The following is an 18,864-nucleotide window of genomic DNA, read 5'->3' as shown; positions in this document are numbered from 1 at the left end:
ATCCCTATACCCTGAGGTGGACTGGCGTCCTGCCCAGGGCGTACCCCTTCCCTATACCCTGAGGTGGACTGGCGTCCTGCCCAGGGCGTACCCCATCCCTATACCCTGAGGTGGACTGGCGTCCTGCCCAGGGCGTACCCCATCCCTATGGCCTGAGGTGGACTGGCGTCCTGCCCAGGGCGTACCCCATCCCTATGGCCTGAGGTGGACTGGCGTCCTGCCCAGGGCGTACCCCATCCCTATGGCCTGAGGTGGACTGGCGTCCTGCCCAGGGTGTACCCCATCTCTATACCCTGAGGTGGACTGGCGTCCTGCCCAGGGTGTACCCCATCCCTATGGCCTGAGGTGGACTGGCGTCCTGCCCAGGGCGTACCCCATCCCTATACCCTGAGGTGGACTGGCGTCCTGCCCAGGGCGTACCCCATCCCTATGGCCTGAGGTGGACTGGCGTCCTGCCCAGGGCGTACCCCATCCCTATGGCCTGAGGTGGACTGGCGTCCTGCCCAGGGCGTACCCCATCCCTATACCCTGAGGTGGACTGGCGTCCTGCCCAGGGCGTACCCCATCCCTATGGCCTGAGGTGGACTGGCGTCCTGCCCAGGGCGTACCCCATCCCTATGGCCTGAGGTGGACTGGCGTCCTGCCCAGGGTGTACCCCATCCCTATACCCTAAGGTGGACTGGCGTCCTGCCCAGGGCGTACCCCATCCCTATACCCTGAGGTGGACTGGCGTCCTGCCCAGGGCGTACCCCATCCCTATACCCTGAGGTGGACTGGCGTCCTGCCCAGGGTGTACCCCATCCCTATACCCTGAGGTGGACTGGCGTCCTGCCCAGGGCGTACCCCATCCCTATGGCCTGAGGTGGACTGGCGTCCTGCCCAGGGCGTACCCCATCCCTATGGCCTGAGGTGGACTGGCGTCCTGCCCAGGGCGTACCCCATCCCTATGGCCTGAGGTGGACTGGCGTCCTGCCCAGGGCGTACCCCATCCCTATGGCCTGAGGTGGACTGGCGTCCTGCCCAGGGCGTACCCCATCCTGTATAGAGTGTACCCCAGGTAAAACTTCAAAACAAACCCCTGCAAACCTTTTCTAGAACTCTCCTCCATCTTGTTATTCAGCAAACTTAGTATCACAGTAATCTTTATCTTAGTGATGTATGGATTGTGTGTGTGTGTGTGTGTGTGTGTGTGTGTGTGTGTGTGTGTGTGTGTGTGTGCATGCGCGAGAGAGAGAGAGAGACAGACAGAAAAGTAGATTTATAGATGTATTATAATGTGGGTTTACCAGGTGAGATTAAATTACACACACATGGCATGAGAGTGACAAGAAAATAATGCCTCTGGAAAAGGTCTGTGACAGCGATGTTATGGCGCTTTAATCTCTGCTGCATTTACAGTTTCTGTTCTATTTTGGGAGCTGTTTTTCACACGAGCAGCGTTCTGTGTAACTGTAGTCTATCTGGGAGTTTAACAGCCGAACTCTATCCATAATGCATGAAGCTTTTTTTGGTTCATCTTGAAAAGTCAATGTTTTAGTAGGACATGGAACTGCAGCAGTGAGAGTTTGGGGACCCTCTCATCACACTGATTTGGGTATCTAGGCAGTAAGAACTTATGCTAGAAAAGACAGCAAGGAATAATGGTGAATGGCAGAGTCTGAGTGCCACGGGGCTGTCTGTGTTGATCTGGACAGTATTTTGTTTATGTACGGAATAGTGAATCATCGGAGCATTAGTGACACATGAAAATCTGAATTTTGACATTTTGGTGGTTTTAGAATACTTTTAGAAATACAACTGGTTGTAGCTGTTGGACGGTGTATTAATTAGCCTCCAGTAAGTGCCGCTTGCCCGCCTCTGGCAGTGAGGATGCGTCTGCTAGCTTGAGGACACCTGCAGAGTCAGACCTCACACTTACAATCTCGTATGAGATGGTGAATGCCAGGCTCTGTCAGCGGCCATGGAAAGCCTCTGTTCTTCCTCGTCCTTGTCAGAGAGTGGAAGTTATTCTTGGTCATTGTGAAGTACAGAAGCGTCCTCACTGGGCTGTGAGCACGGACCCACCTCTGTGCCGCCCGCTATGTGGAATCTCATTTACTGTGACGCAGTAACACCCCTCAGCTTCTTGCTGAAGCCATCGGCCAGTGCGTCTGGACACAGGAAGGAGTAGTAAATAGAGTAAATATAGAGTAATAAACAGAGCAAGAGAGTAATAAATAAACAGAGCAAAGCAGAGAGTAATAAACAGAGCAAAGCAGAGAGTAATAAACAGAACAAAGCAGAGAGCAATAAATAAAGCAAAGCACAGAGTAATAAACAGCTGCGGACAGAATCTCGAGGTCCCGACAGCATTGTGAGCCTCTCCCGCAATTGAGTGAGGCCCTTAACACCAAAAGATGCTCCCAAGGTCCATATAAATGGCCTTACGTTCAGGCCCCATACTTTGTGTGGGTTTGTGTGGAATCAAATACTAAAAATGCCACATGTCTTGTATTTTGTATGGTTACTTATGGTTAAGGTTAGGGCTGGATGGGGGTTAAGGTTGTCAAGTTTTCCTCATAGAAATGAATGGAGAATCCCCACAAAAATATAATTACAATCCTGTGTGTGTGTGTGTGTGTGTTTCAAAGGAGAGTGAGATGAGATGTGTGAAAAGAAGCATTTCATTGTACTTGTGAAAATGGCAAATTAATGCACAATTTAAATCATGAAACACTGGTCAGCGTCTCCTGGAAGCCTCATTTAAACGGCAGTTTGTGATGCACTGTGTCAAGCGCAGTGTCTGCGTCTTATTTACTGTCCGTTCAGGTCTCACATCAAATCAAATCTCTTTGTCACATTACCTGGTAGAGAACAGGTGAGTGAAACACTCCTGCAAGCATTTTCCTTTCTTTCTTTCATTCTTTCTTTCTTTCTTTCTTTCTTTCTTTCGTTCTTTCGTTCTTTCTTTCGTTGTAATGTACATACCCGTGCATAGCCCCTTGGAGCGACTCCAGTTGTGAAAGGCGCTATAAAAAAATGAATGGAAATACTAGCGCCTCGCTAACGTGCTGCTAGATTGGCCCTCTTCATACATTAAGAAGTTCTCAGTCCTCCTGCACACTCAGACCGCACTGTCAGCTACATTCCCTCCCACTCCGCCTTCCCTGGCTCTGCCCCGAGGGTGTCAAGGATGTCATTTTCAGCCCCACAGCCAGGTGGCCTCGGCGGGGCGCGGGGCGGAGATGCTGCTCCTCGATGCTGCTCCTCGATGCTGCTCCTCGATGCTGCTCCTCGATGCTGCTCCTGCGTCTCGTTGCCAGGAAGAAAGTGCTGTTCATGCAAGACGACAGAACAGGCGGCTGCACAAATCACGTTAGAGGATGAAATGCCCTCGGTGTCAGAAACGCAGCATCAGGAACCGAGCTCTTTGCCTCTTTGATTCCACATTAGTTCCTATTTTATGTTAATAAGAGGTGAGGCTGTTTTCCCTAGGAATGTAACAATGGCTCACTGGGCTACTGATGAATGCTTCAGCAGTCTTTCAGCATGAAAGTGGAAGGCTAAGCTAGAGTTAATTGTTTTTTTCTTTCTTTCTGTAATAGTAATTGTATTTTATTCACTGCATAATGATGCCATCTTTTCCTTTAATACCATGTCTCCCCCTGCTGGCCGATGGTGTCACTACATCTCTTAATAGACTAATTAACAGGGAACAACATGAATGTAAAATTTTAATAATGCATTTTTTTCCCAGTGATACGATCATGATGAAAGCCTAGAGACAAAGATTTCATCATGTCCTTTTCACCAAACATACAAATATGCTAATGATATTTTCAAAGCACGACCTGTTTCAAATGGCATCCTCTGAATATTAATAAAATGAGTTGAATACAATCCATCAGAGGAGTATTAGATAATAACGGCAGGGATTTGTTTTGTCACCCCACGGTTATGGTTTGTATTAAATATGCGGGATAAAAATCAGCGCTCATGATTCAAATGGAGCCGCAGATGAGGCCGGGGTCCACACCCTGCTTGCTTTCCTGTGGTGACCTGCAGTCTAATCCCCCCCGGCTTGGTGTGTTCTGCTTGTTAGCCAGTCTGTTAGGATAAAGACCCCCCGTGTTGTGAGACGTCACCCTGTTGTGTCTGTGTTTGTGTTCTAAGCCCGGAAGCTACCTACGCATCTACAATCTGCACGCGGTGCCTCAGACCACATCTGCAGCGTCCCCTAGTGGCAGATCAGACCACCTGTGCTTCCACCTGCACGGGGGCACCTCATACGGCCGGGGGCTGCGGATCCTGCCCAAAGACAGCCCAGATCTGCAGGAGCTCCAGCGGTGAGTCGGCTGTGAACCGGGGCCATTGCAGAGACACGGCTGGCTCTTCAGCAGATACCATCTCCATCTTTCATGCTTAATGTTTGGCAGCCATTTTTATCCACGACTTTAAGTCGCAAATAATTGAAATTAAGGTGCTGTTTGACAATTAGCCAGGATGCACGTGGTGTTACAATTAGTAGAATCCTTGTGGGAGAGGAAACAGGTTGCAGATGGGTGTCCAGTACTACAGAGTGGTCTGTACTTTTACTCTGTTTTTGGTAAGATCTGCAATTTTTGGAGCTTCCTAACCAGAGTAACGAAGCTCTTTGAATGATGCCCAGAATACTTATAATTTATTATTATTTTTATTATGGTTATGTAATTATGTCCCAGAACGGAAAATAATAATTATACATGATAAACAGTTAAATTAAAGAGAACAATTCTTTTATATTTTAGATCTAGAACTTGCCCTCTGAATGACTAGCATCCCATCCAGACCTCCTGGTCTTTTCTGTCTAGATGCCCCCTGTACATCCTGTGGAACTCCTGTGTGTTCCGATGGATGGATGTGGGACCCCAGGGCGGCCCAGAGCCTATGCCAGGTGGCACAAGGCACAAGGCTGAGGGACGCCCTGGGGGGGGAAGACAGTCCATCAGAGGGCACGTACCATTCTGCACTAAGGGCGGTTTATAGATGTTAGTGAATGTAAGCACCTGTCCTCGGACTGTGGGAGCAAACTCGTGCACAGGGGCTGTGAGGCAGTGCTGCGCCGAGCCTCCACGCTCCCCTGCAGGATTGCGCATTGTATGTGATAATAAGCAGATGGAGCCTGTTAGACGGCAGCCTCACCAAATCAAGCATGAACCCGAGTCTGTCCTCTGTGTCTGTGGTGTCATTTTTAAACTGCTTTGCCACTTGCAGATCCCCACTCGCTCTCTCTCTCTCTCTCTCTCTCTCTCTCTCTCTCTCTCTTTTTCACACTCCTTTTTGCTTCTCCATGTCTTCTTTTTAGTGCTCTGGAGTTGCTCCCCGCCTCGTCGGATGACATTGCAGACGTCTCCCTTATGGACGTATGGGCTACGCCCCCGGAGTCTTTGGGTGGGTGAGAATGACCTGGGAGAACTAAACTGCACAGAACCATAATCTAGAAGATGTACTGGAATCGTATTCCAAAACTGCTACACCTCTACACCAAGAGATGGCAAATTTTAAAAGTATTTCAAAGTATTTTATTTATAACTCAAAATAATATAATTGGTGTTTCACTAATATAACAGTATTTGTTTCGTTGCTTTTGATGAAGATGTTGACAAAGTGACAGGTAAGAAATAATGAATCTTTAAACTGAATTTCTCCCTGCTTTTTAACAGAAGAAGCATCCTGTGATGCAGAACGCACATGTGACCACACCCTGGAGCAGGTGCCGCTGTCCTCCGTGACGAAGTCCACTCCTCCCAAGACGTTTCATACCAGAGCTCAGCTCAAGACCTTCCAGCCGCAGAAACTCTTCCAGTGCCTGAAACTCTACTGCCCCCAGTGCAACGCCCTGTGAGTCGAACGCTGAGTCACAAACACTGCTCATAGTGCAAAACCCTACACATTGTAACCCACAGTGGGTTACAGAGGCATGTATGGTCAAGTACCTCATACTGTCCTCACTGTGGTCCTACCAGTGACGAGCAGATCTCACTGCCTGACTGGTGTGTAAGACAGCGGGGATGTAGGAATAGGCTGTGGCGCCTGAGCATGCTGCCTGTGCCGCCGCGCCCCCCAGACAGAACGTCCCAGACGAGGAGGCCATAGGCAGCGCCTTCCACAGGGCTGTTGGCACCGCAGCTTTCGGCAGTGAGCCGTGGCTCCTGACCTGTTTCCGGGAGTCTACCGAGCCGGGCCGCAAGATGGCTGTGCACCTCCCCAGCAGCTCTCACAACGACCAGACCAGCCTCATCTTCCTAGAAGGTAAGGTGAGCCCCCGCAGATACTCCTCACTGGCATGTCTCTGCAGCCAGGATGGGCAACTGGAACGTTCTGCTACCGTAGGAGCGGCACTGGAGGATGTGTGTCAGATTTCGGAGCACAGGGCCGTCGTCCCCGTGAGGTGGCATGACGGCAAGATGAGCTTCCTGGACTTCTCGGTACCTGTCTTCTTCCAGGGTTCGGCACGGCACTATGGGTTTGTACTGACCTCCTGATTACCCACAATCCCATCCTTCATGATCCAATACTGTGGTGTGGCTGAACCTGTGCCCTGTGCCAGAACACAGGCAAGGATCAGATCGAAATAATTCATTACATTTAAAAGAAAAGAGGTGTAGCAAAGTCAAACCGATGGAAGGCAAACAGGAAATATAACAAAAAGACTAAACGAGACAAATGGGAATTGGAAGGAGGACTGGATGGACGGGCGGACGGACAGCGATTTCAAGACACACACACACACACTATGGATGACTTACACACGCAGGGCTGGTATCATGCAATACTATTCCGGATTTACACGAGCTGTTGTTGTTATTATACTATTTATCAATAGCTCACTCCATTCTCGCTTGAGCTGAAGTTGTCATTCTTTGACAGGTGCAGAAACTGCTCGCGCTCGGAATGCCGGGAGCCGCTTCCCATGGAGCTACAGGAGTGGGATGAGAAGAAGGTGGCTGAGGGTAGGGCAGCCTTCACCTCAGCATCCTCACGCCTCACCCTCTCCTCAAACCACCTCTCTCTTATCCAGTAAAATATCCACACTTGTTGGAGTCAAAGTTCTTTGTCTTTTCTGCGCACATTTATCGTATTGGCATTTTAGTGCTAATTTTCACTTTGAGCTGGACTCATTTGATCCTGAAATGAAGTTTCAGAGCTATGAGTGCGATGATCAGTTTTGATGGATCTTGTTGAATTTAAAGTGAATGTATTCTGACGTCTGGAGCGCCGATCTCTATCAGTCTCCCTGTGCCCAGCCACCCTCTCCACCTGCCTCCTCCAGCTCTCGGAGTGCAGCTGCTCCAATACATGCTGCTGATGAAGCTGGAGTTGGACGACGGCACAGACTCCCTGCAAGCCCTGCTGTGGCGGGACGCTGTGAGTGAGAGTGGGAGTGGCTGTCGCACACACGCTCACAGGCAGGGCCTGCTGAAATGGCTGTCGCACACACGCTCACAGACAGGGCCTGCTGGAATGGCTGTCGCACACACGCTCACAGACAGGGCCCGCTGGAATGGCTGTCGCACACACGCTCACAGGCAGGGCCTGCTGAAATGGCTGTCGCACACACGCTCACAGACAGGGCCTGCTGGAATGGCTGTCGCACACACGCTCACAGACAGGGCCCGCTGGAATGGCTGTCGCACACACGCTCACAGACGGTGCCCGCGGGAGTGGCTGTCGCACACGCGCTCACAGACGGTGCCCGCGGGAGTGGCTGTCGCACACGCGCTCACAGACGGTGCCCGCGGGAGTGGCTGTCGTACACGCGCTCACAGACGGTGCCCGCGGGAGTGGCTGTCGTACACGCGCTCACAGACGGTGCCCGCGGGAGTGGCTGTCGCACACGCGCTCACAGACGGTGCCCGCGGGAGTGGCTGTCGCACACGCGCTCACAGGCAGGGCCCGCTGGAATTGCTGTCGCACACGCGCTCACAGACGGTGCCCGCGGGAGTGGCTGTCGCACACGCGCTCACAGACGGTGCCCGCGGGAGTGGCTGTCGCACACGCGCTCACAGACGGTGCCCGCGGGAGTGGCTGTCGCACACGCGCTCACAGACGGTGCCCGCGGGAGTGGCTGTCGCACACGCGCTCACAGACAGGGCCCGCGGGAGTGTCTATCGCACACACGCTCACAGCAGGGCCCGCGGGAGTGTCTATCGCACACACGCTCACAGCAGGGCACGCCATCACTTCGTGCTAGAGGCTGTCTTATCACTTCCTTATTATGGAGGTAAAGCTCCTGCAGAGAGCTCTGTTAGACCCTCGCTTCGCTTTGACTGTAGCCTCTTTCTGCAGGAGATCTTCTTTGGTGTTTCTGCCCAGGACACCGCAACTGACCAGCAGTTGCAGGATAGAATACAACGCACCATGGACAGACTCTGCCCACCAGAGGGCACTATGGGTAACATTCACTGTCATGGCTTCAACTAACTGTGGAGCTTAGGCTTGTGTAAACAGTGAACCGGATTCTAAGTACCGGGGGTATTTTCGGTAGTAGCATTCATTGGCAAGTTATAAATAACCTCTGGGCTGCTGTTTAAGGCAGTGTAGTCTGATTGCCGTGAGAAGTGACTGACAGGCCAGCAGTCCAATCAGTTACTGCATCTGTATCTCTGCCCATTTAAGCTGCTTGTACAGGGGAGAAGCTAAGGGAGCTGGATTTGTGCGCTTTATGCCTGCAGCCACTGGATGTGCCAGTGATCCGTGGCAAGCAGGATTACAGTTAAAGGTTGGTATAGTGTGCCGGGCGTGTGACTCGTGTCCCTCCCTCTTCCCCAGAAACGCGACCCTGGCTGAACCTGTGTCTGGCAACCTACTCTGCAGAGGAAGCGGGCCGCAGTACCGTCTGCTACCAGGTGCTGAACACCAAGACCGTGTGCCCAGATTAAGAGGCGGATCTCACTTCTGGAACGTCACAGAACGGAACTTCTCTCTGGCTCTCTGCCAGAGTATTTTCTTGGTATTTTCTTGTCCTGGAACAGATTTTTATTTTGTTAATAAAACAGAAATAACAGTGTTTCTGTTAACGGTGTCATTTCTGTGGAGTGAATTCTCCGCCTGTGTTGAAGTGCACTTACAAAAGTTCCTGCTCCCATGTTAATGGACATCACTGGTATACATGCACAGTTCTTGCAGTTCCAGTATTCCTGCTGGATGGAGCTGCTCTCCAGTGAGGTGTCTGTAGCGTGCATCTGCACCCTCAGTCCACACCGAGAGAGACGTCCCAGAGAGCAGAAACCAGTTCACTTTCCTCACAGCCACTTTTCCTGCATTGTAGTGCCTTTAAGACAGACAATCTGGGCGGGATTGATTTTTCTGATGGGCTCATCGCCAGGTAATGTAGCAGAGGGACCTGTCTGCTATCTACTGCTTAATAGAAAAATATTGCCAGGATTTATACTGACTCCTGCACTGCTCTAGTGTGCCACCTAGTGGTGGCTGTTGGGTTTCCGCTAAAAGTTAACGATCGCTGCCACTTTTGGAGAAGCAGTTTGAATAGTGTTGAGAACTGGTGTGTGTGTATATATATATATATATATATATATATATATATATATATGAATAATATCATACACATCAATGCAATTGAAGGCAGGGCTGCGATCCGATCGAGCACCCGCCTGAGCTCCGGCGGGGCTGTCAGAGCTGACACCCGGACTCCCGCAGGTGAAGGCCGCCGCTGAATGCGGATCGAGGCAGAGTCTCAGCCAGTCCCTACGTACTACTGCCTGCTAAGTGTTCTTAATGTTTCGACAGGAAATAGTGCTGTAACAGACGGATGTAACCCGACTCTGCCGGAGTTCGAGTATCTTAACTTATTTCTTTATCTAAGATGTACAGGATGCTCAGTAACAAAAATGACAATAGAAAGTTGTGGCAGAACTTGCAATTCTTGCAATGAAGCTAAGTGTCATCTAGATGTTACATTCCATAGTTCTCATTTTCGCCACAAGGTGGAGCTCGTGACCTACAGCAGCTCTAACACTAGACGTACGAAGTACGTACTAGACGTACAGGAGGGTGATCCACGGCTGATATGCATTTGCACGCTGCTCTGCATTTGGGCATTTTCAGGAATTGCTCTCATCCCACCTAAAGCCCGGCTGTCTTCCATAATAGACGGTCTTGAGGAGAATATTTGGCACTTTCGTAATACCAGATGCAAAATATACAATTGGCAGCGGTCCCAGGAATCCTGTCACTATTTTTCGAAATGAAAAGCGACTGATAAATATACTTAATTTTTGCCTAAAACTACTGTATACATAGTCTCATCTTAACTATTCCTCAGCCTGTTATTTACAGTATCTAGATTTATATGGTACCTTCATTTGAGGACTGAATTTAATTGGGGATGACAGTCGTATATTAGTTTTAGGCTTTGTTGTTTACCAGTTGTATCTTTATCCAGTGAGATCAGTTTATTCTCATTTACATTGTCCAACCGAAGCCTTTGAATTTTAAATGAGAATAATGTGATTTCCTGTTAATGATATGAGCGGCTGAAACATGCCCGATCGCGCCCATCCAGTTAAACTGTTTTAGGCTTGTCAAAGCCGCCAACTGTAGTCGGTCGCGTCCTTTTCTAAAATGAAAGATAAAGTACTGGAACTGCAGCCTTGTTGCGAAACCTGTTCATAAATGCCAAGTGATTACACGCTTTTTATCAGATGGTATTTTTTAATGAAATGCAACATAAGCTTTGTCGCTGCGTAGAAGTAAGCACAGCTGGAATAATAGCAATTATACTTTACAGTTCATTTTTGAATAGGCTAATAAATAAAAGTCTGTAAGTTTGCCTCTCCCTAAAATCTCGAAGACACGGATCAGTTTGCGCTACTTTGCGTGCATGCATGCTGATCTATCTGCAGGGGCTCCGCTGTGGGACCTGCGGTGACAGGAGCCGCCGGGGACCCGCTTTCCTCCATATCCTCTGGGTCGCAGGTCCTCAACATCTTTCCGGGGACGGGAAAGAGACTCACTGCTGGGAATCAGACTCAAAGTGCCCCCCTACTCCCAAGAACCGTGAAATGTGTTTTTCCGGCAACAAGCTCCTCCCGTCGTCTTTCGAGCTACGGAACCGTCTGCGAAGTAACTGTGAGTAAGAAATGTTAACATCCAGATCAAAGTGGGTGCAAACTAAAGGGACGCGGTAGGAAGCTGCCCGAGCCCATTTCATGCACATAAAGGGAATAATTCGCACACGGGCGACGTTTCCTGCAGTGCTGATGTCTCTACTCTGAACAGACTTTCTTACTCCTATCTGACGTCTCTCATGTGGTCGCAGTGTGTAAATGAGCCTAAATATCCTCGCGCTGTTGAGTGTAGACTTGCTGTAGGGGTTTTGCACCATGCCGGAGATATACATTCGCATCACTTTCTTTCTCGTGTGGAGTTTCTGTGTCTTAAGCCATGGACATGATAGCGCATTGGGGAATAGCGTCCCTCCGATGAAATACCACCCGAGTGTCGGAGACGAAGGTGCGCAGCAGGGCTGCGGCCGGAGCCGGAGGGGGCGCGGAGCGGGACCCGCCGCAGGTGCGTCCCGGGTAGCCGGCGGTCCTTTGGTCCACAACCCCACGGCCACCGGCACCGAAAGCCAGAGGATGGCAGCTGTGGAAAAGGGGCGATCGCAGCACAGACATCTGCTGAAACCTACCGAAACCGAAAGTTTGCATTCTGGAGGAAGGATGGAAAAGTTTCCCTCTGCCGTGGCCGCTAATATGGAAACGCCAGGTGGCGATTATACCGCCCCAAAGCCCCTGTGGATCAGAAAGCTGAGAGCGGATGAGAGACATCAGAGGCGAAAGAGAGCAGCAACAGATAGACGGAAGAAGAGTGGGCAGAAGAAGCAGCCGGAGACACTGCCGAGACCTTTGGCCCTAAACCTGACCACTGACATCCCCTTCGAAATGACCAGAAATCCGGACATTTTCCCAGATGACGATTTTTTTGATGTGACCCCACTGATTCCTCTGCTTACGCGGGGGAGTACAAGCAGGTTGAGAAATCCCTTTTACCCCGTAAGCGGCGAGTCCTATGGAGCGTATGCCATTTTGTGCGTATCTGCAATTATTTTCATCGTTGGAATATTGGGCAACATTGCAATTACGTGCATTGTGTGTCAAAATTTCTACATGAGAAGCATCTCCAACTCCCTTTTAGCCAATCTTGCATTGTGGGATTTCATGGTCACCTTCTTCTGCTTGCCGCTAGTTATATTCCACGAACTGACGAAGACCTGGCTCATCGGCGAGTTCTCCTGCAAAATCGTGCCTTATATCGAGGTATTGAAGTGTGTTTTAATGTATATCCAGAATCCATGCGTTAATGCAACATAGAACATTATCTTAAAATGGTGTCTCAAGTGTAAAATTGCATAAACGTTTGACTGGTGCAACCTGGAAAGTGTAGTATTTACCTAAAATAAGTTTTAAAAAGTTCATTTGAAAACAATGAAAATAACACCCACTACAACTATTTCACAGATGTGCTTGTTGTCCTTAGTGAGGGTGGGGTCCGTAAAGAAAAGAGGATCCTGACTCCGAGTGATGGCCGTGTTGGGGGGGGGGGGTCCTGTGGGGTTCGGATGCTCCGTGTCTCAGTCTGAGCTGCTATGTAGCTAGAGAAGGAGCTGGAACTGATGGGGCTGATGCAGCTTGACGAGTGAGGTGTTGTAAATAGCAATGCGATGGTCATGGGTTTGAATCCCAGAGACCATATACAAATTATGTGTTGCTTTTGATAAAAGTGTCCAATAGATGAACAGATCAGGTGAATGACTAATGAATTCTGTCACCGTCACTGGCTTCTGCTATTTCAGTGCTGAGGAAGGCTTCGATCGAGGCTGTTTTTGAGTTTTGTTGCTGAAGGTGCTCCTCACACTGAAACATCATCAGATATCCCGGCAGTAACAGGTGGGAGCTCCTGTGTTCTGCTGGCCAGTTCGTCTGCTGCTCCGCTAGCTGGCCGCTGTGTGTGTGAGCACACCTCGCAGCACCTTGGTAATGGGCAAACCAAAAGTTCAGAAGCCCAGTCCGTATACATTCGGCGTATCCTTGTGCTTAATAAACGTGCCAGACTTGAAGCTGTAAAAAGTACAGCCACACTATCTTGTTACACAGTTTAACCATCATATCTCCTCTTTTAAAAGATGCTGTGGCTGCTGATCTCTCCCTTTCTTCAGCGCCACTTCAGCGCTTATCGCTTCCATGATTTACCGTAATAGTAGCATGTGGCTCCGCTAACCGACTTTAATAAACAAAAGGATGTGCTGAATTTATAAAGCTACTGCAACGCTGGCATCCAGCCTGTCATCTAAAGCCTTGCCTTGGCTCTACTTTAGGGCTGGCTGACCTCAAGCCCGACCCTCATTCAGCAGTAGACTCATAACTTGACTTATGTAACAAAGGGCCCCCCGATGAAGCCCCTCTTCCTTCCTCCCATCCCAGTCTCACATGGACTGCCCACAGATGGTCAGTGGTGGCTTAATGGTGAGGGAAGTGCACTTCTAAGCGAAAGATTGCAGGTTCAAATCTCTGACCAGCAAGGCACCACTGAGATACCCTGAGCAAGGTCCCGCCCCCAAGCACTGCTCCCCGGGCGCTGAATTAGCTGCTGCTTACTATGTCACATGTGGGTTAAATGCAGAGGATGCATTTCGTTGTTGTGTGCTGTCATGTGTCAACAATGACAATTGGTCACTTAAATCTAATTATTCCTTGTCCTGCCCAGAGTTGATCTGTCAGTCAATCAGTTACCTGAGTGCCTCGGCCGAAGTACAGCTGTAGGACCCGACGCGGGTCACAGGTAGCTCTGAGATTTATGAGTGTATGTCTTTAATCTCCACACTACTTGCATTTCATAAAATAATCCAGCCACTAATATGCCCATGATACCCTGGACTGTGATTTGTAGTCAGTTGCCTGCAGGACAAATTACATTTTTTTGCCAGGCTATGATAGAGGGAATGTGAGTTCCCTGTGGTGTTCCATGTGGTGATTGGCCCCCAGAGTGCCCCTCCTCTGTCACTCATTTATTCAAAACGTATCGTTGGTAGTAATAAGGCTGGCCCCTCTGTATGAATTATGCCTCCTCTTTTGCTGCCCATCCTAGAATGGCCCCTGGCTATAGTGACTGGTGTTTGCTGAACACAGTAAGGGGAAGAAGCCAAGCTTGGAGCCCAGCGCTGCCTGGCGTCACGCAGAGGAAGGCACTGCCACCTCGCCCAGCCGTGGTACCATCACTCGAACCCCGGCTTGGGAGACAAGGGCACCGGGACATCAGCACCCTTGCGATAGGCACCCATCCCCAGACCTTGGCTTTGTGTTGCTGATGGAATTTGGGTCTTGGGGAAAACAATCTGGAGACCCCCTGCTCTAGACGAACACCTTCTGCCTGTCCGCTGCCCTGACGCTGCAGTGGTTTCCTCAGCGGCTTCATTAGCTCATGGGTGCAAAGTGTTACGCCAAACTGCCTTCAGTTCCTCCACAGGAGATTTTAACATAATCCATGTAAGTTAATTTCCCAGGCTTTCGCCTCGGCTGCGTGAGGACCGCATGTGGACGCCTGTTAAATGAGGAGGCTTTCTTCTGCTTCCTCTGCAAACACACTCATGCCTGCTGGTGGATGCAGTTTGTGTGTTTTTATCAGCTTGGCTGTGGGTAGTTCAGCGCTGAAGGGCCTCGAAGCCACATTCTCTGAGGCGTTCAGCTCTCTATCCTCTGGTTCCTTGATTGATTGCCATTGAGTTAAATCAGGGTGTGCTTGATCACACACAGTAATACCTCCAACTCTCTTCTTCCCCAGATAAAGAACTTTGGATGAAACTGGAGCATTTGCCCACGGATGTGAGCTTTGCCCACGGTCTGTAGCTGCTGAATCACAGACCCTGTGAATTCCCCATTGCCAGCCTCCTTATTCCACGGTCCATTATTGTACAGTCAGCTGTAATTACTTTTTTAAGTGCCTGTGATTTAGATGTAATTTCATCAAAAGGCGTATTTCTGCTGCCTCATGGAGGGTGTATATAAAACATTTTTGAGCCTTTTTTGACGACCAAGCTTAGACATCATTCACTTTATCCCACAAGTCCATGCAAGGCGAGCAGGTTGGCTGTTGGTCTTGATTCTACAATATTAACCGACATGGAGCAGGTCTGGACCCAAACTCCCCGTAGCTTGTGCTGCAGTATTCTTGCAGTATTTACATTGCACTTGTTAATAACTATTTGTGACTTTAAATCATTAGAATATCTAGAATGCATTGTGTATTGCAGGAGGTCTTTATGGAGAATCTGCGAATGCCTGTAACCTACTTTGGTGCCTGTTAGGCAGCACTGTGTGTTACCCAGATGTTTCGGTGCAGGACGAGAGCAGCCGCCTCTCAATCACAAGACTGGACAGGCTGACATTCCTGGTGTCGGAGTGCAGGGCGGGGGGGTCAGTGAAACAGTGACCCTGGGCAGAGGCAGTGAAGTCTGCATCATTAGCAGCACCAAACTTTAGGGATCAGGGATGTTTTGAATTATTCAGGACAGAATTATGTGCATATTAAAATGTAACTTATTAATGGTGGTGAACAAATGGAAATCCAACATGGATATTATGGATCCCCCCCCCCCCGCCCCCCCCGCCCCCACACCATTACAGTCTCATTAACTCTCGTTGCTCAGCTGGGCAGCGCTTTAGTAAAAACTGAATGTCACATCACACACTACAGAAATGCTTCTTTCCTACGATGCCAAGGGATGCATTTAACACTTGGATTTTAGCTACACGCCGCTGTCCATTTTGCATCACCCGTTGCAGGCGTATGATGTCACCACGTCTAATATCGTGGGCAGCCATTTTGTTGTAAGCTGTTTACATTCAGACTGGGATTCATGGGATGTGTTTGTATTTGGTCAGGATCCAGGATTCCGATCCACATCTGTTACTGTTTACTGCTGTGTTGACCTCGTCTTCATTGAGGCAATAAAATACTCAGCCTGTTTGCATGTATTGTTGCAAGTCTTGGACTGACAGTAGCTTCATTTAGAGGTGTTTGCAGCAAAGGCATGTAACTTTACAGGGCTGTAGGGCATTTATTAATATGAAATGCCAGTGAAATCCGTAAGAAACCTTTAGAAAAAAATGTATTACAAAATATTAGTTCCCTAAGACACACAGACACACTTTACTTTTTTTAGTTACCGGTGTTTGAGAAGTTTAAATCCTGACCTATTATCACCCTTAAAATCTTTGTGAGGGTAGCAATGTTTTTGTCATGTATTTACATTCTCGCAGTCTGTTATTGTGTCGTCTTGGTATTTCTGCTGCGGTGTGTTATCAGTTCACTTGTGGTCTATGTCTGTCTATGCCTGTCTATGTCTGTCTATGTCGTCTATGTCTGTCTATGTATGCCCGCTCTCAGATTGCAAGCATGTACCTTATGTTCCCGAGTGGCCTGAAATGTGGACTGTAATCTTAAACTTGTTAGAACACGTTATCTCCATTCATCAGCTACTTGTTTGTAGCACTTTTTAAATCATGTCTGCACAAAACTACTTTTGTAACTAATTAGACCATCTGGTTTTCCCAGTTACACTGGTTGGTGGCCCCCAGACACAAGCACATTATTGAAAAAGTTACGGAAATGATCGCACCAGAAATGCCTTTATACTTTTGACATGAGATTCTAAGAAGCCTTTAAACCTGCAGTGTTGCATAATTGCTTCTGAAATTCCTGGGTTATGGTACACGCCTCATGGGAAATGGGCACATTCAGTACCAGACTATAAATCTTCTTTTCAACCCTTTTATGAATGAGCGCATTTGCATATTTTTGGATGTCCTAGATCCAGCAGGTTATAGATCTGAAGCCAGTTTTATGACTAGTTTACCTCTCAGTGCTTCCTGGTTTCTCCTCTACTTGGTCGCTGTGCCTTAGGGTCGTGCTCTCACCCGCTTGCAGGTGGCCTCCCTGGGCGTGACCACCTTTACGCTGTGCGCGCTCTGCATCGACCGCTACCGCGCCGCCACCAACGTGCAGATGTACTATGAGATGATGGAGAACTGCGCCTCCACCTCGGCCAAGCTGGCCGTGATCTGGGTGGGGGCATTACTGCTGGCGTTGCCTGAGCTGCTCCTGCGCCAGCTAGAGCGGGCGGAGGAGGGCGGCGAGGAGGGCGGCGAGGCGGCGGCGGAGCGCTGTGTGGCTCGCATCTCCACCGAGCTGCCGGACGCCGTCTACGTGCTGGGCCTCACCTACGAGGGGGCGCGTCTCTGGTGGTACTTCGGCTGCTACTTCTGCTTGCCCACCCTCTTCACCATTGTCAGCTCGCTGGCCACGGCGCGCAAGATCCAGCATGCGGAGCGGGCATGTGTGCGCGGGACCAAGAAGCAGATCCGTCTGGAGAGCCAGATGAACTGCACGGTGGTGGCGCTGGCCATCCTCTACGGCCTGTGCATCGTGCCGGAGAACATCTGCAACATCGTGTCGGCGTACATGGCTGCGGGAGTGCCCCAGCGCTCCATGGAGGTGCTGCAGCTGCTCGGTCAGCTGCTGCTCTTCTGCAAGTCGGCGGCGACGCCAGCGCTGCTGCTGCTCCTGTGCCGGCCGTTCGGGCGCGCCTTCCTCGACTGCTGCTGCTGCTGCTGCGCTGAGTGCGGCCACGCCCGGTCCTCGGCCGCCGCCAGCGAAGATGGCGAGCGGGAGTGCACCGCCGAGCTGGAGCTGTCGCCGTTCAGCACCATCCGCCGCGAGGCGTCCACCTACGCCCCCGTGGGAACGCGCTGCTGAGGCCGGACAGCCGCTCGCTCCACACCTACCCACTTTACTGTAGGACTGTTCATCTCTCTTCATAGGCAGAAAAAAATACTGAACCCACATCCATATGGCGAAAACGCTGCGTTTGTTACCAGCTGCCACTTTTTCTTGTTCCTGCCAGGACTGATCTGGGGGTAAATTTCAGCCCTAGACTTTGGGGTCCCTCATGGCCCCACAGTAAATTTTGACAACTATATGGGGGGCAGTAACAATAAATTTTGCCAGTCCCCCCAGGAAATGGTGCCCAGGATGCTGATTGGCCCATCCATCCCTGCTTCCTGCAAATGCCATTTGCTGTGATGATGTGATATCGTACTCATTGTATTGTAATGATTATAGCACACAGCGTATGTATTTTACCGTGGTAATGGATGACATTTTGGCATCTCAAAAATACAATATTCCATGTGTTTTAACCTATGTTACTTTTCATTGCAGATCAGTTTATCGCCATGGACATTAAAATGCCAGTAATGATATTGCTGACTTTGCCCCACTTGCATCTTCTCCTTGTTTAGTTAAAAAGAAAAACATAGTCATTCCATGGAATAGAAAGTAATATATTGAAATGATCTGTTTGTGCTGTATGGTCTCGTTTGATCAGGGTGATTCTCTGAATCCGGTCCTCTGCTTCCTTGATATGTGAGTATCGCATTCGCTCGGACCTTTGGCTGTATTTCATAGCAGAGGAGTGTTCAGTTCAGTTCAATTCATTTCAATTTTATTTATATAGTGCTTTTAACAACAGTCATTGTCACAAAACAAGTCCCAGTTGGTTTCATGTAATTATCTCCAAGGAGTCCAGGTGAGGGTTCAAGCTGTATAGCATCGGCTCGGGATCAGCCTGGAAAAGAGAAGATGGAGAAGAGTTATTGCCCTACACCGAACCTCCGGCAGGACTACAGTAAAGTAAAGGAGTGCTGGGAGACCTTGGTTGTTTCACACGGACGACGGCTTGTTTTAGTCAAGAAATATAACGTTAATAAAGAAAATAAGTGACAAAAATAACTAGAAAATGCTGCTCAATCATTTCAGTCAAAAAGC

General features: G+C 49.5%; 2 protein-coding genes across 2 annotated transcripts in view; both read left to right on the top strand.

Annotated features, from left to right (window-relative positions):
* Positions 1-9,028, top strand: part of pot1 (protection of telomeres 1 homolog) — a 44,919-nt gene extending 35,891 nt beyond the window's left edge. The window contains exons 11-19 of the mRNA XM_049015984.1: positions 4,153-4,325; positions 5,324-5,409; positions 5,682-5,859; positions 6,086-6,270; positions 6,352-6,484; positions 6,889-6,971; positions 7,292-7,386; positions 8,308-8,413; positions 8,791-9,028. Coding sequence (XP_048871941.1) covers positions 4,153-4,325; positions 5,324-5,409; positions 5,682-5,859; positions 6,086-6,270; positions 6,352-6,484; positions 6,889-6,971; positions 7,292-7,386; positions 8,308-8,413; positions 8,791-8,900 — 1,149 coding nt within the window. The 3' untranslated portion in view covers positions 8,901-9,028. The remainder of the gene's footprint in view (positions 1-4,152; positions 4,326-5,323; positions 5,410-5,681; positions 5,860-6,085; positions 6,271-6,351; positions 6,485-6,888; positions 6,972-7,291; positions 7,387-8,307; positions 8,414-8,790) is intronic.
* A 1,480-nt stretch (positions 9,029-10,508) lies between these two features.
* On the top strand, positions 10,509-18,359 carry LOC125747864 (prosaposin receptor GPR37-like). The gene is made up of 2 exons (XM_049023415.1): positions 10,509-12,299; positions 16,966-18,359. The coding sequence occupies exons 1-2, from the start codon at positions 11,364-11,366 to the stop codon at positions 17,791-17,793; spliced, it is 1,764 nt and encodes a 587-aa protein (XP_048879372.1). The 5' UTR covers positions 10,509-11,363; the 3' UTR covers positions 17,794-18,359.
* Positions 18,360-18,864: the final 505 nt, after the last annotated feature.

This window comes from Brienomyrus brachyistius, chromosome 1 (assembly GCF_023856365.1).
Source record: "Brienomyrus brachyistius isolate T26 chromosome 1, BBRACH_0.4, whole genome shotgun sequence".
Taxonomy (NCBI): domain Eukaryota; kingdom Metazoa; phylum Chordata; class Actinopteri; order Osteoglossiformes; family Mormyridae; genus Brienomyrus; species Brienomyrus brachyistius.
Note: the sequence above shows the minus strand (reverse complement) of the source record. Positions and strands in the feature narration are given on the sequence as shown.